Here is a 13,108-nt window from a genome sequence, read left to right as displayed (position 1 = left end):
TCATTCAGCCGGCACTGAAAGCAAAATGGCTGTGAACTGTCAAAAGTGACAGCCTACAGCTTTCAGTGCCGGCGAGATTTCTAACTGAGTCTGCATAGAAGGACTCAGGTTAGAAGACTGTCAGTGTTTGACAGCTTCAAACAGCTGTGAAACACTGATATTTCACCTGTCAACACGTCTTGACAGATGAAATTTCAGTCTGTGACGTCACCTGTTGCCGGGTGGCCCTTAATTGGCCTGCTGAGCCCGCTGGGTGGGCTCAACAAGGTCAATCAAGGGAAAATCGCGTGGATTGGCCGGACGTCGATGGAGGCGGGACTAAAACCCGAAAGTTGTAGATCCGCCTCCTTCCTGACTTCTGAATGAAAATCCAGCCCCATGTGTAACAAGCTGAAGCAGGCCCAGGACCCAGTGGTCAATTAGACACGCAGACTAGAGCTTAAAATAAGTGAGGTTTATTCACCCATTGCAGTTGTTTCTTTAAGTACAGCGATGAACAAAATAATAACAGGGATTACGTTCCAGCCTACACCTTCTCACTCTCAGCTCCTTCCTCTCACTCTGTTACAATACACAATTAATGAGTGTGAGTGTGAGAGAGGGCCGTGAATATATACAGAATTAATGAGTGTGAGTGTGAAAGATGGCCGTGAATATATACAGAATTAATGAGTGTGAGTGTGAAAGATGGCCGTGAATATATACAGAATTAATGAGTGTGAGTGTGAAAGAGGGCCGTGAATATATACAGAATTAATGAGTGTGAGTGTGAAAGAGGGCCGTGAATATATACAGAATTAATGAGTGTGAGTGTGAAAGAGGGCCGTGAATATATACAGAATTAATGAGTGTTAGTGTGAAAGAGGGCCGTGATTTTTTACACAATAAATGGGTGTGAGTGTGAGAGAGAGCTGTGAATTTTTACACAATAAATGGGTGAGTGTGAGAGAGAGCCATGAGAAAAATGCTTTTTTTAAAATAGTGCCATGGGATCTTTTACCAGGCGTGGCTCAGTGGGGAGCACTCTCACCTCTGAGTCAGAAGGTTGTGGGTTCAAGTACCTCTCCAGGGACTTGAGCACATAAAGCTAGGCTGACACTCCAGTGCAGTGCTGAGGGAGTGCTGCACTGTCAGAGGTCCTGTCTTTCGGATGAGACTTTAAACCAAGGACCCGTCTGCCCTCTCAAGTGGACGTAAAAGATCCTATGGCACTATTTCAAAGAAGAGCAGGGGACTTATTCCCGGTGTCCTGGCCAATATATATCCTTCAATTAACATCATTAAGAAAGATTATCTGGTCATTATCACATTGCTGTTTGTGGGATCTTGCTGTGCGCAAATTGGCTGCCGGGTTTGCTACATTACAACAGTGACTACACTTCAAGAAGTACATAATTGGCTGTAAATTGTTTTGGTCGTGAAAGGTGCTATATAAATGCAAGTCTTTCTTTTCTTTCCACCTGAGAGGGCAGAGGGGGCCTTGGTTTAACATCTCACCCAGAAGATAACACCTCCAAGCAGTACAGCACTCCCTCAGTGCTGCACTGTCGTGTCAGCCTGAATGATGCACTGGTCTCTGGAGTGAGGCTGGAACCCATGAGCTACTAACTTAGAGGTGGGAGTGCTACCACTGAGCCAAGGCTGACACCTCAACTGCACCTCTATGTAAGAAAAGTTTGCATTTTTATAGCACCTTTCACATCCTCAGGATGGCCCAAAATGTGTCACAGCCAATTAATTACTTTCATTTGATGTCCAGTCACAGCAAGTCCCACAAACAGCAAATGAGATAAATGACCAGTGTGGTAAACCACTGTTATAACCTGTCTGTATGTGTAATGTGTATTCCACTAGGTACAGGTCTGGACATGCCTCGGCTGACTCCTCCCACTATTCCAGGTATATAAGTGACTACCTCCCAGCCCCTTAGTATTCTGGACGGGTCGACCACTCGAGACAAGACCTTCATTCTTTAGTTAATAAAAGCCTGATTGTTACTCGCTTAACCTCAGTCTTTTGAGTAATTGATGGCGCATCAACCAGTCACCCAGTTTCCGGTGATGTTGGCTGAAGGATGAATGGCGGCCAGGACACTGCGAGAACCTCACAAAAATGGAAAGACTCCTCAGTATTTGCTATAACTGTGTTAATAGATGCATTAAGGTGGAGATAGAAAAATGCATCCACTAATATTGTCAACGGTAAATTCTAGCCGTTTATATTCTTTTCCATTTCCTAGGTCAGAAAGGAAGAGGAGCTTGGAAGAAATAGCAAACTGGAAATCTGTGAGATCAGGACAAACCTCTATTCTCTTAACAGATACGACAGACTCCCCCCTCAAGAGGTAGGCCTGGACACTTCACGAGCTCATTGGGAGTAATAGCGTATTCCTCGGACACCCAGGCCAACATTTATGACTTAAAACCTGGGCGGGGCAGGGAGGTGTCTGAGGTTCTCCCATAGAAAGGGGTAAAGCCTTGTTCAGAGGTGCTCCTAGACCAATAGGAAATGCCAGGCAAGTACCATCTTTAGAGAAGAGCTGGATGAATATTTGTCCAGGAACAGGATTGTGGGTTAAGTACAGATAGAGATGCTCCATTACATGTAGAGCAAATTGGCTCCTTAGTTGCTTGTACCACAGAATTGCCAGGCCCAGGATGGAAGGTTCGATAGTTATTCTGGAGTTTTGGTGTGATCCCAGACAGTGAGTGTTGGCAGACTATTGAACCACGGGAGGCATCGGAGCTAAGCCTGATCCTGTCCTTACCCTGACATGTACTTTGGCACGCGTCACTGGATGGCACTCAGGCGTGGAAGCCCAGCAGATACTCTGACCAGTTGTAGCACACCAACTGACGTAATAAAACTCACTACGCACTTGGTTCGAGTATAAAGCAAGGCTTTAATCAACTTGTTTCAAAACATGGAGGTCTAGTTGTACTTCACCAGTTCCTGTCTTACAAAATGTCCCTGGGCAAGCTAGGCCTACGCCTGAGTATTTATACTCCTTGGACGGCGCCACCAGCTGGCCGTCCAGTGTTATTTCATGAGTCGGTTCTTCATGATGATTAGATTTATAACACTAACCACAGTTGGGAATTGGCTAAACCAGCGATTGGATTGAACCCGTGACCTTCCTGGTCTGTATTGCTGGGCACCAAGATTTTAAGGAGCATCTTAGAGGGAGAGCGATGCGGAGAGGTTTAAGGAGGGAATTCCAGAGCTTAGGGCCTCAGCAGCTGAAGGCACGGCCACCAATGGTGGGGCGAAGGAAATCGGGGATGCACAAGAGGCCAGAATTGAAGAGGCCATGTAGAGACTTAAAAACAAGGTTGAGAATTTTAAATTTGAGGTGCTACCGGACCAGGAGCCAATATAGGTCAGTGAGCACAGGGGTGATGGGTGAACAGGACTTGTTACGATTTAGGATAAGGGCAGTAGGGAGTTTTGGGTGAGTGCAAGTTTATGGCGCATGTAAGCTGGGAGGCCGGCCAGGAAAACATTGGATTAGTCGAGTCTGGAGATAACAAAAGCATGGATGAAGGTTTCAGCAGTAGGTGGGCTGAGGCAGGGGTGGAGATGGGTGATATTACAGAGGTGGAAGTAGGCTTTGTGCTGGAGAGGATATGGGGTCAGAAGCTCAGCTCAGGGTCAAATAGGAGGCCAAAGTTGCGAACAATCTGGTTCAGCCTCAGACAATGGCCAAGGAGAGGGATGGAGTCGGTGGCTAGGGAACGGAGTTTGTGGCGGGGACCAAAGACAATGGCTTTGTTCTTCCCAATATTTAGTTGGAGGAAAATTCTGCTCATCCAGAACTGGATGTCGGTCAAGCAGCGTGACAAATCAGAGCTAGAGGAGGGGTCGAGAGAAGTGGTGGTGAGGTGGAGCTGGGTGTCGTCAGCGTACATGTGGAATCTGACGTTGTGTTTTCGGATTATGTCACCAAGGGGCAGCATGTAGATGAGAAATAGGAGGATCTTTGGGGGACTCCAGAGGAACTGACTGGATAATCTCTCTAAATCACTGGGTGAACTTGGAAAGTGTTAAAAGAACCTCAAGATACTATCCAAGTGCCTGAGGAAACTTTGTTCTCACTGGTAAAATGATTAAATGACGCCTTTTTACGTGTCAATCTTCTCGTCACAAAATGATGCTGAAATTTCCTTGAAAAGTAATTTGAGCACAATGACGAATCAGGGGCCTCAGAAACTTGCACTCATCCAAAACTCTACTGCCCTTATCCTAACTCGTAACAAGTCCTGTTCACCCATCACCCTTGTGCTCCTGGTCCGGTAACACCTCAAATTTAAAATTCTCAACTTTGTTTTTAAGTCTCTACATGGCCTCTTCAATTCTGGCCTCTTGTGCATCCCCGATTTCCTTCACCCCGCGATTGGTGGCCGTGCCTTCAGCTGCTGAGGCCCTAAGCTCTGGAATTCCCTCCTTAAACCTCTCCGCATCTCTCTCCCTCTCTCCCTTTAAGACGCTCCTTAAAATCTTGGTGCCCAGCAATACAGACCAGGAAGGTCACAGGTTCAATGGCTGACCCTCATCTGCATCAGTGACCTAATTAGGTGGATCAGTAATGACATGACCCGAGTCACAGAAATTGGTTGGAAAAGTTCGGACTGTTCTCCTTGGAACAGAGAAGGTTAAGAGGTGACCTAATCGAGGTTTTCAAGATGATGAGATGTTTTGATAGAGTAGAGAGAGAAAGGATGTTCCCTCTGGCCAGTGGGTGAGTAACCAGAGGTCATAAATTTCCAAACATTGGCAAAAGATCTCGAGGGGAGATGAGGAGAACTTTTTTCACTCAGAGAGTTGTCAGGACCTGGAACGCTCTACCTGAAAAGGTGGTGGAAGCTGATCCCATAAATAATTTTAAAACAGAGTCAGACAGGGAGTTGAGGATGAGGAACTTGCAGGGTTACGGACAAAAAACGGGGATGTGGGACTACGCACAACCGCTCTTTCAAAGAGCCAGCACAGGCCCGCTGGGCCGAATGGCCTCCTTCTGTGCTGTAAGGTTCTATGATTCTATGAAATCTGAATTTCAAATCCTTTTGCGACGCTGCACTTACGGAAGATTGTTTTAGTTAGTTTGAGAATGAATGATTTTTTACCATGTATTTAGAAGATGACGTTCGTATTTTGAGCTACCTAAAAAATCTCAGCGGAAACAAACCCTCACTTTCATCAGTGGCGTGTGCAGACACTATAGTGTCCTACACCGCTCGCACAATACGCTAAACCTAACACACAATGGCAAAGGAGTGTTTAGATCTGTCTTGGCTCAGAATTGAACGTCAAAAAATAGCGGTGATTTAATTTTAATTAATTATTTTAAACGCATGAATTTAAATAGGTTCACAGATCAAATAATTTGATTTAATGACCTTGCACTTACCTCGAGAGCTCTACTTCAGAACGAACACAACGATGACTTATTTTTTAATGGTGAAATATCAAAGCGTATTTTTTATTATATTACATAAGAGTCCATTCACCTGATTCCAGACTGTAGACATGAAGCTCCACAGATTTCATGGTCCTCCCAGGCTGAGAATCACGGGAGAGCCGTCAATCACGTTGATACTAGCTGACCAAGGGCCCACCTGTGGCTGCGGTGGAAAACCTAGCGCCAATCCAGGAAATTCACGATCGCCATTGGCTTAAATCGGAGCCGGAGAGGGGTGGGGGTTGTGTGGGCGTGGGCGGAATTATGAAAATCAACTTTTCATGGCTTCCGTGGAACAGTGTAAAAGTACCCAGGAAATTATGGCGTAGGGCGAATAATGGCGTAACTCACTTACGCCATAATTTCCTCAGCACTCTTGTGCCGGAAAACGAGCCCAGCGCTGTTCCAACAGCGCAAGTCTCCAGGAATGTCAGGGATGGTGTCGCAATGTCACTTTCCTTCCCTGGAAAGACCTGCCATTTTGGACCTCCTGTCTGCGATGGGACCTGTTCCATTGAAGCCAGCTATTGGACAGTCAGCGAGCGGCTCCAACGATAGTTTTACAGATCCAGGTCATTTCAGACCCTGGATGGCGATCCTGAGGCACTTGAGTTTGGAAAATTTGGTACTGCTCGGGAGCGAATTCGTTGACACTCCCTTCTTTCTATTTTCTACACTTAGATGCAACCAGGAAGAAAACATAGTTACTATAACAGAGAACAAAGCATTGAATGAGGAGTCACATGAGGCAGAGACTGAGGATGGAGATGCGTGCACTACAGACGCAGCAAGCGAGGGCTCATTGACGTGAGTAACACTGCCCGAGGCAACAGCATGTGCAATTCCCGACATAGGTGAAACGAAATAATGGAAATCCAAAATAAGAACAGATAATGAAGGCAGTGGATAGCAAGTCAATCAGCATCTGAAACAGAGTGTTCTAATGAAAAGAGCCATCAGACACCTCTCTCTCTCTCCTTTTGATGCTGGTGGTCTTTCTGTACATTTTCAGCATTTTCCGTTTTTATTTCCAACTGTGTGTGAATGCACCCCTCCAATTTTCTGGTGTTGGGATCTTATTTTGTGTTGCTGGGTGGATTGGTGGCCTTGTGCCAGCTGTTTACATTGGGCCTTAAAGGGGCACCGGTACCGCCAGTTCTGGACATGCAAGTCATGTCACATCCGGCAGCAAACCCTGTGTAAACTTGTCGGCTTTGCTGAGGCCGGGCGCCAGGAAGGCCCATTTAATTTAGCAGGGGTTCCTGCTGGCCAGTCTCAGCATGTATTAATAGAGTGCCTTTAACATACTAAAACATCCCAAGAGGCTTCACAGGAGCGTTATCAAACAAAAATTGACACTGAGCCAAAGAAGGAGACATTAGGACAGGTGGTAGGTTTTAAGCAGCGTCTTAAAGGAGGAGAGAGAGGAGGCGAGGCGGCGAGGTTTAGGGAGGGAAGTCCAGAGCTTAGGGCCCACGCAGCTGAAGGCACGGCCGCCAATGGAGGGGCGAAGGAAATCGGGGATGCACAAGAGGCCAGAATTGAAGGAATGCAGAGTCCTCAGAGGGCTGTAGGGCTGGAGGAGGTTACAGAGCTAGGGAGGGGCGAGGCCATGTAGGGACTTAAAAACAAGGATGAGAATTTTAAATTTGAGGTGTTACCGGACCAGGAGCCAACGGAGGACAGCAAGCACAGGGATGATGGGTGAACGGGACTTGTTACGAGTTAGGATACGGGCAGCAGAGTTTTGGATGAGTGCAAGTTTATGCAGCGTGGAAGCTGGGAGGCCGGCCGGGAGGAACGCCGAGTTCTCGGAGGGTTGTAGGGCTGGAGGAGGTAACAAAAATAGGGAGGGGCGAGGCCATGGAGGGATTTGAACACAAGTATGAGGATTGCAAATTCGAGGCACCGGTGGACCGGGAGCCAATGTAGGTCCGCGAGCACAGGGGTGATGGGTGAACGGGACTTGGTGCGAGTTAGGACACCAAAGCCGGAAAGTTTACATTGGAGTTGCTGCCAAGTCCGCAAGACTGGAATGATGGAAATGGGAGGCACAAGCTTTCTTCTCGGGGAGTTGTAAATGAAAGAAAAAAAAAATTCCCGCTGCAGCATGTGTGCATTTATTTTCAACTGTACCTCATGACTGGGAGATGTCCCTTCAAAGTGTGGCACGTGTTTTCTGGGGAGCAGATCTGCACAAACTGCCCCAAAGTCAGCACGGATTGGCAGCAATACTGAAAAAAGTCAACAAGGATAGCTAATATGGGAAATAGAAATGTTGTATTGTTGCAGGAGAGGGTGATCTGAAGGAATATTATTGAGACGGTGTTTTTTAAAATTTGTTCATGGGATGTGAGCGTTGCTGGTAAGGTCAGCATTTATTGCCCAATGCCCTAATCGCCTAATTGCCCAATGCCCTAATCGCCTAATTGCCCAATGCCCTAATCGCCTAATTGCCCAAATTGCCCTTGAGAAGCTGCTGCCTTCTTGAACCACTGCAGTTCGTGTAGCAGTTTTGACACAACCGAGTGGCTTGCTGGGCCATTTCAGAGGGCAGTTAAGAGTCAACCATATTGCTGTGGGTCTGGAGTTACATATAAGCCAGACCAGGTAAGGACGGCAGATTTCCTTCCCTAAAAAGGACATTTGTGAACCAGACAGGTCTTTACGACAAAGTTTCCTGGTCACAATTGCTGATATGAGCTTTTTATTCTAGATTTATTAATTAACTAAATGCTATTGGGGAATTTGAATTCACATCTACCAGATCATTAGTCCAGGCCTACTGTAATGCTAGTCTAGTAACATAACCATTATGCTACCATTCCCGATGAGTGAAAGCAACTTTTCTCTGCCTCTAAGTGTAGAGTTTCCACTTAGGGAAATTATGCCCAAACTCTGCTTGAAATTGCGCTGGGTAGGTTACAGATCAGGCTTCCGTTATAATTAATTTGCATAATAGCAAATGTAAAATCATCAATGAACCAGCACAATCGGGCAGTGTAATAGAACATAATCGCTTCTTTTTTTTCCAACTAAAAAGTATTCCTTGATGTATTTTACATTGGAAACCTGCTGCAGTTTTATTAATACAGCTGAAAATGGGTTTATCACCAAAAATAAACATTTTTAATAAGGGTGTCCAGTCCTCTACCTGTGAGTAACCGGATTTAAAATCACTGAAAATGACTTTAAAAAACCTAAACTGAACCATTTAATAGTTTCATTGGTGTAGACTAGTCAGTTTCTTAGTAAATTAGATATTTTTTGATAGGAAAAACTTGTAAAACGTGCCGACTAGTGCCTGTGTGCATCAGAAAACGAGTGCAATTTGAAGATCCCTCCCGAACCAGCGCAATCACCGCAATCTTCTAATGTTGACCTGGTCGGGGGGGGGGGGGGGGGTGCGTGGCTCCTTTTGTGGACGGGGCCTGATCCGGGCAAATTGAATCTTGAACCAGAGTAAAAAATCACGGAATGCACTTACCAAAGTGGTTTTGGGCGTAACTCACTTACGTTTAAAACTCTCCGATCTATTGTGCTGGTTCAGCTGATTCCGCCCGGATTGCGCTGATGTAACTAGCGGAAACACGTGGAAACTCGGCCCCTGGTCTCTTCTATTCCTGACTATGCTCACCAGCATCAATATCTCTCACCATTTAATGAGCACAAATATTCACAAAAGAAAAAAAATTGTCAGAATTGCAGCTCCCAGACTTGCTTGCAATTTATTGGCATCACTGGAATCTGTTGTTGTCTGGATACAAGCAGCATAGATTGATTAATGGCCCAGAAATTCGGGTCGGGGGCTTCCCGCGGGTGCAAGCCCCCGACCTGCACTTACCTAGCGCGCCAGCCGTTGAGCTGTGGGCCCGCGTGGGATTCCGATCCTGGGCCTGCTCCAGCTGCCGGCGCGCAGTGCTTGCGTATCCCAGGGGTGCAGTTCGTTCGATGCGTCCCCTGGGATCACATGGGCCATGGAGAGCCAATGGTAGCAGGGAATGCTTCATTCATAGATTTGACAGGAAAACCTGTCAAATCTATGATTAGAGTTCAGCCCCAAAACATCACTAAAACTTCAAATAATTTTTTTTTTAAATCACATTTTTAAAATAACTATAAATTACATAAAATAACTTTTAAACAATAATTTAAATTTTTGAAAAAATCAATTACAGTTTTTAGCGAGGCTAAAAATAAACTTGCCTCTCTTTAAAGTATTTAAAAATAATAAACCTGTGGAAAAAATGTTTTCATTTAACTTAATTCACCTTGTTAAAAGCAGGCCTTGCGACTGCTTTTTAAAAGCGTAGCTCCTGGAGACTTACCCTCCTGGAGAAACTTGCAAAAAAAACGGAAGTTCCAGGCATACGCGCTGCCTCTCCGGCGCACGCGTTTGACCTGTGAACCCCTTCCTTTAAGGGAATGGAAGTTCCGGTTTCCCGTGCATGCGCAGTGCATGCACGAAACCGGCACTTTCGTTGGGCCTATGCGTGAGTACCCAGCGCGTACTCACCCGTGGGGACCCGAATTTCTGGCCCAATGTAAACTCTAGACTTGCCACAGTTGCATCGCTGGCATTCTGGACCCGATATTAATTCGGAGGTGAGCTGGGTGTGGGGGGCGGGGTCAGTTATTGCGTGGGAACCCAGACGTAAGTTCAGCCTGTCTGTCTGTTTCATTTTAACACAGCCACCTCATTATAATATTGCTTCCGGGTTTGGTGTCGATTGATTGCGCGGCAGCAGGTGTGACCCGGGCCTGCTTGACGTGATCACAACTCCAGTATTTAAAGGGTCGATCCAAAGATCAAATTTGGAGGAGTTGGAAGCAAGAGAAGATGAACTGTGAGAATGGATTCAGGACAGTCAAAGGCTGCGCCCCACTTTAACGGCGCCTCCCTTGATGTAGTGCTGGGGGCAGTGAGGAGTCGGAGAGAGATGCTCTTCCCCAGCAACGGGAGGAAGAAACCTGCTGCTGCCACAAAGAAGGCGTGGCTGGACGTGGCCCAGGAGGTCAGGAGCATTGTGCCCCGCTCCTGGATTCAGTGCCGGAAGCGCTTTAATGACCTAACCCTCTCAGGAAAGGTTAATGCAGTTGCACATTCACCTATATCCGGCTATGCACACCAGCCCTCCCCCCTCACTCTGACTTGTCAAGCCAATCCATCGCATCACTCCGCACACCCACGTACCTTGCAAACGTACCCATCCTTCGCTTTCTATGCACTTCCTCACATCCCCATCTATCCATTCACCACTGGTCTAAAGTAAATAGACAGATTTATCTGAGTAACTGAGGTACATAGAGGGATAACACAAAGCAACCCTTTATAGGAGGCTCACTATAAATCAACTATGAATTGTCTGTAAAGTGATAGTGTTCACCTGACTATGAGGCATAGACCAGTGTCAGCATGATTCAGTTCAGCTCAGTTTGAGTCCCTCCTTGTACTGTATGTCTTTCTTCATGCCAGATATATATCGGGCTAGTAACTGTTTTTCTCATATGTCAGCTGTGGCTCAATGGACGCAATCTCAGCTGTGAGTCAGAGGTTGTGGGTTCAAATACCCTCTCTAGAGACTTGAACACAAAATACAGGATAACATTCTAGTACAATACACAGGGAGTGCTGCATTATTGAAGGTGTCATTTTTGATTGAGACGTTAAACCGATGCCCCATTCACACTTTCAGGTGGATGTAAAAGATCCCATGGCACTATTGCGAAGAAAAGCAGGGGAGTTCTCCTCGGTATCCTGGCCAATATTTATTCCTCAACCAACATCACTAAAAAAACAGATTATCTGGTCATTTTCTCATTGATGTTTGTGGGATCTTGCTGAGCGCAAATTGGCTGCCGTGTTTCCTACATTACAACAGTGACTACACTTCGAAAGTACCTCATTGGCTGTAACACACTTTGGGAGATCCTGACGTTGTGAAAGGTGCTATATAAATGCAAGTTATTTCTTTCTTTTCTTTCTTTGCTCAGGTTGGAGCATCTTCCTCCATCGACAGGGATATGGTTTTCGCTGTCCAGGCACCAGATGGTGCTCACCTTTGCTGTGTTGACCCTCATCGTTGCATGGCTGCTACAACTGTTCTCCTCAGGTACCTAACTTTGAAGAATCGGAACCATTATGTTCCTGCGTGCAAATGGAACGGCAGATTAAAGATGTCAACAGACCTGCAAGTCCGCCACCATTTTTACGAGAGAGACACCTCGGAGGAGTTCCCAGTGAAGGTCCCACCTGGCAACCACCAAAAACATCTGGATAAACCTGGCAATTACAGGCCAGTCAGTTTAACGTCAGTGGTGGGGAAGCTTTCAGAAACAATACTCCGGGAGAAAATTAACAGCCACTTGGACTAATAAAGGAGAGCCAGCCCAGATTTGTTCAGGGCAAATCGTGTTTGACTAACTTGATTGAGTTTTTAATGAGGTAACAGAGAGGGTGGATGAGGGCAGTGCAGTTGATGTTGTGTATATGGACTTTCAAAAGGCATTTGATAAAGTACCACATAGTAGGCTTGTTAGCAAAATTGAAGCCCAGGGGATAACATGGACAGCAGCAGCATGGATACAAAATTGGCAAAGGGATAGAAAACAGAGTTGTGGTGAATGACTGTTTTTCAGACTGGAGGGAGGTATACAGTGCAATGTTCCCTTTAAGCTGTGCAGGGATCCAGCTTGCCGGCTTTTCAATGCAGAAACCACATATTTTGAATGGGCCACACAGCCCCTTGAAGGGGCCACGCAGCGCCAAAAAATTTTACAGGGAACATTGATCCAGTGGTAGTCCCCAGGATTCAGTACTAGGACCACTGCTGTTTTTGATATACATTAATGACTTGAACTTGGCGCAATTTCAAAATTTGTAGATGACACAAAACAGAGAGGAAGATAGTAATAGACTTCAAGAGGACATAGTTAGGCTGCAATGGGTGGACACATGGCAGATGAAATACAATGCAGAGAAGTGAGCTGATACATGATGGTAGGAAGGATGTGGAGAGACAATACAAATCAAATCAAATCAAATCAAATCAAATCAACTTTTATTGTCATTGTTAGTGCACAAGTGCAGTACAACGAAATGTAGGTTTGCGGCTCCCGAGAGTGTACATTTGGATTAAGACATTTAAACATTCAACATACATTTGGCTTGTAATATATTAACATAAACATAACCATAATAAAGTGCATTGGCAGATGTGCAGGCTTTAGAGTTTATTTGTGGAGTTCAGTAGGATGACAGCCCTGGGAAAGAAGCTGTTCCTAAATCTGGTCGTACGGGTGCGAATGCATCTGTAGCGTCTCCCAGATGGCAGGAGGGTGAACAGACTGTGGCTGGGGTGGGTAGGGTCTTTGATGATGGACCGTGACCTCCGTAGACAGTGTTTCTGGTATATGTGCTCTATGGTCGGTAGCCGGGTGCCGGTAATGCGTTGGGCAGTTTTGACTACCCGCTGCAGGGCTTTCCGGTCATAGTAGCTACAGCTGCCATACCATACTGTGATACAGTTTGTCAGGATGCTCTCTATAGTTCAGCGGTAAAAGTTAGAGAGGATCAGCGGTGACAGGTTACATCCCTTCGGCCTCCTTAGGAAATATAGGCGCTGCTGGGCCTTCTTCACCAGAGAGGAG

General features: G+C 46.0%; 1 protein-coding gene across 3 annotated transcripts in view; it reads left to right on the top strand.

Annotated features, from left to right (window-relative positions):
* Window positions 1-12,717, top strand: part of LOC147105328 (uncharacterized) — a 156,596-nt gene extending 143,879 nt beyond the window's left edge. For 2 of the 3 annotated variants that reach the window (XM_086011591.1, XM_086011590.1), the window contains exons 16-18: window positions 2,240-2,344; window positions 6,140-6,265; window positions 11,453-12,716. In XM_086011591.1, coding sequence (XP_085867717.1) covers window positions 2,240-2,344; window positions 6,140-6,265; window positions 11,453-11,579 — 358 coding nt within the window. In that variant the 3' untranslated portion in view covers window positions 11,580-12,716. Of the gene's footprint in view, window positions 1-2,239; window positions 2,345-6,139; window positions 6,266-11,452 lie in introns of all 3 variants that reach the window. The other variant, XM_086011592.1, reaches the window with a different exon arrangement.
* Window positions 12,718-13,108: the final 391 nt, after the last annotated feature.

This window comes from Somniosus microcephalus, chromosome 18, assembly GCF_052327205.1.
Source record: "Somniosus microcephalus isolate GS21.2 chromosome 18, FLI_Smic_1.0, whole genome shotgun sequence".
NCBI lineage: Eukaryota > Metazoa > Chordata > Chondrichthyes > Squaliformes > Somniosidae > Somniosus > Somniosus microcephalus.
Note: the sequence above shows the minus strand (reverse complement) of the source record. Positions and strands in the feature narration are given on the sequence as shown.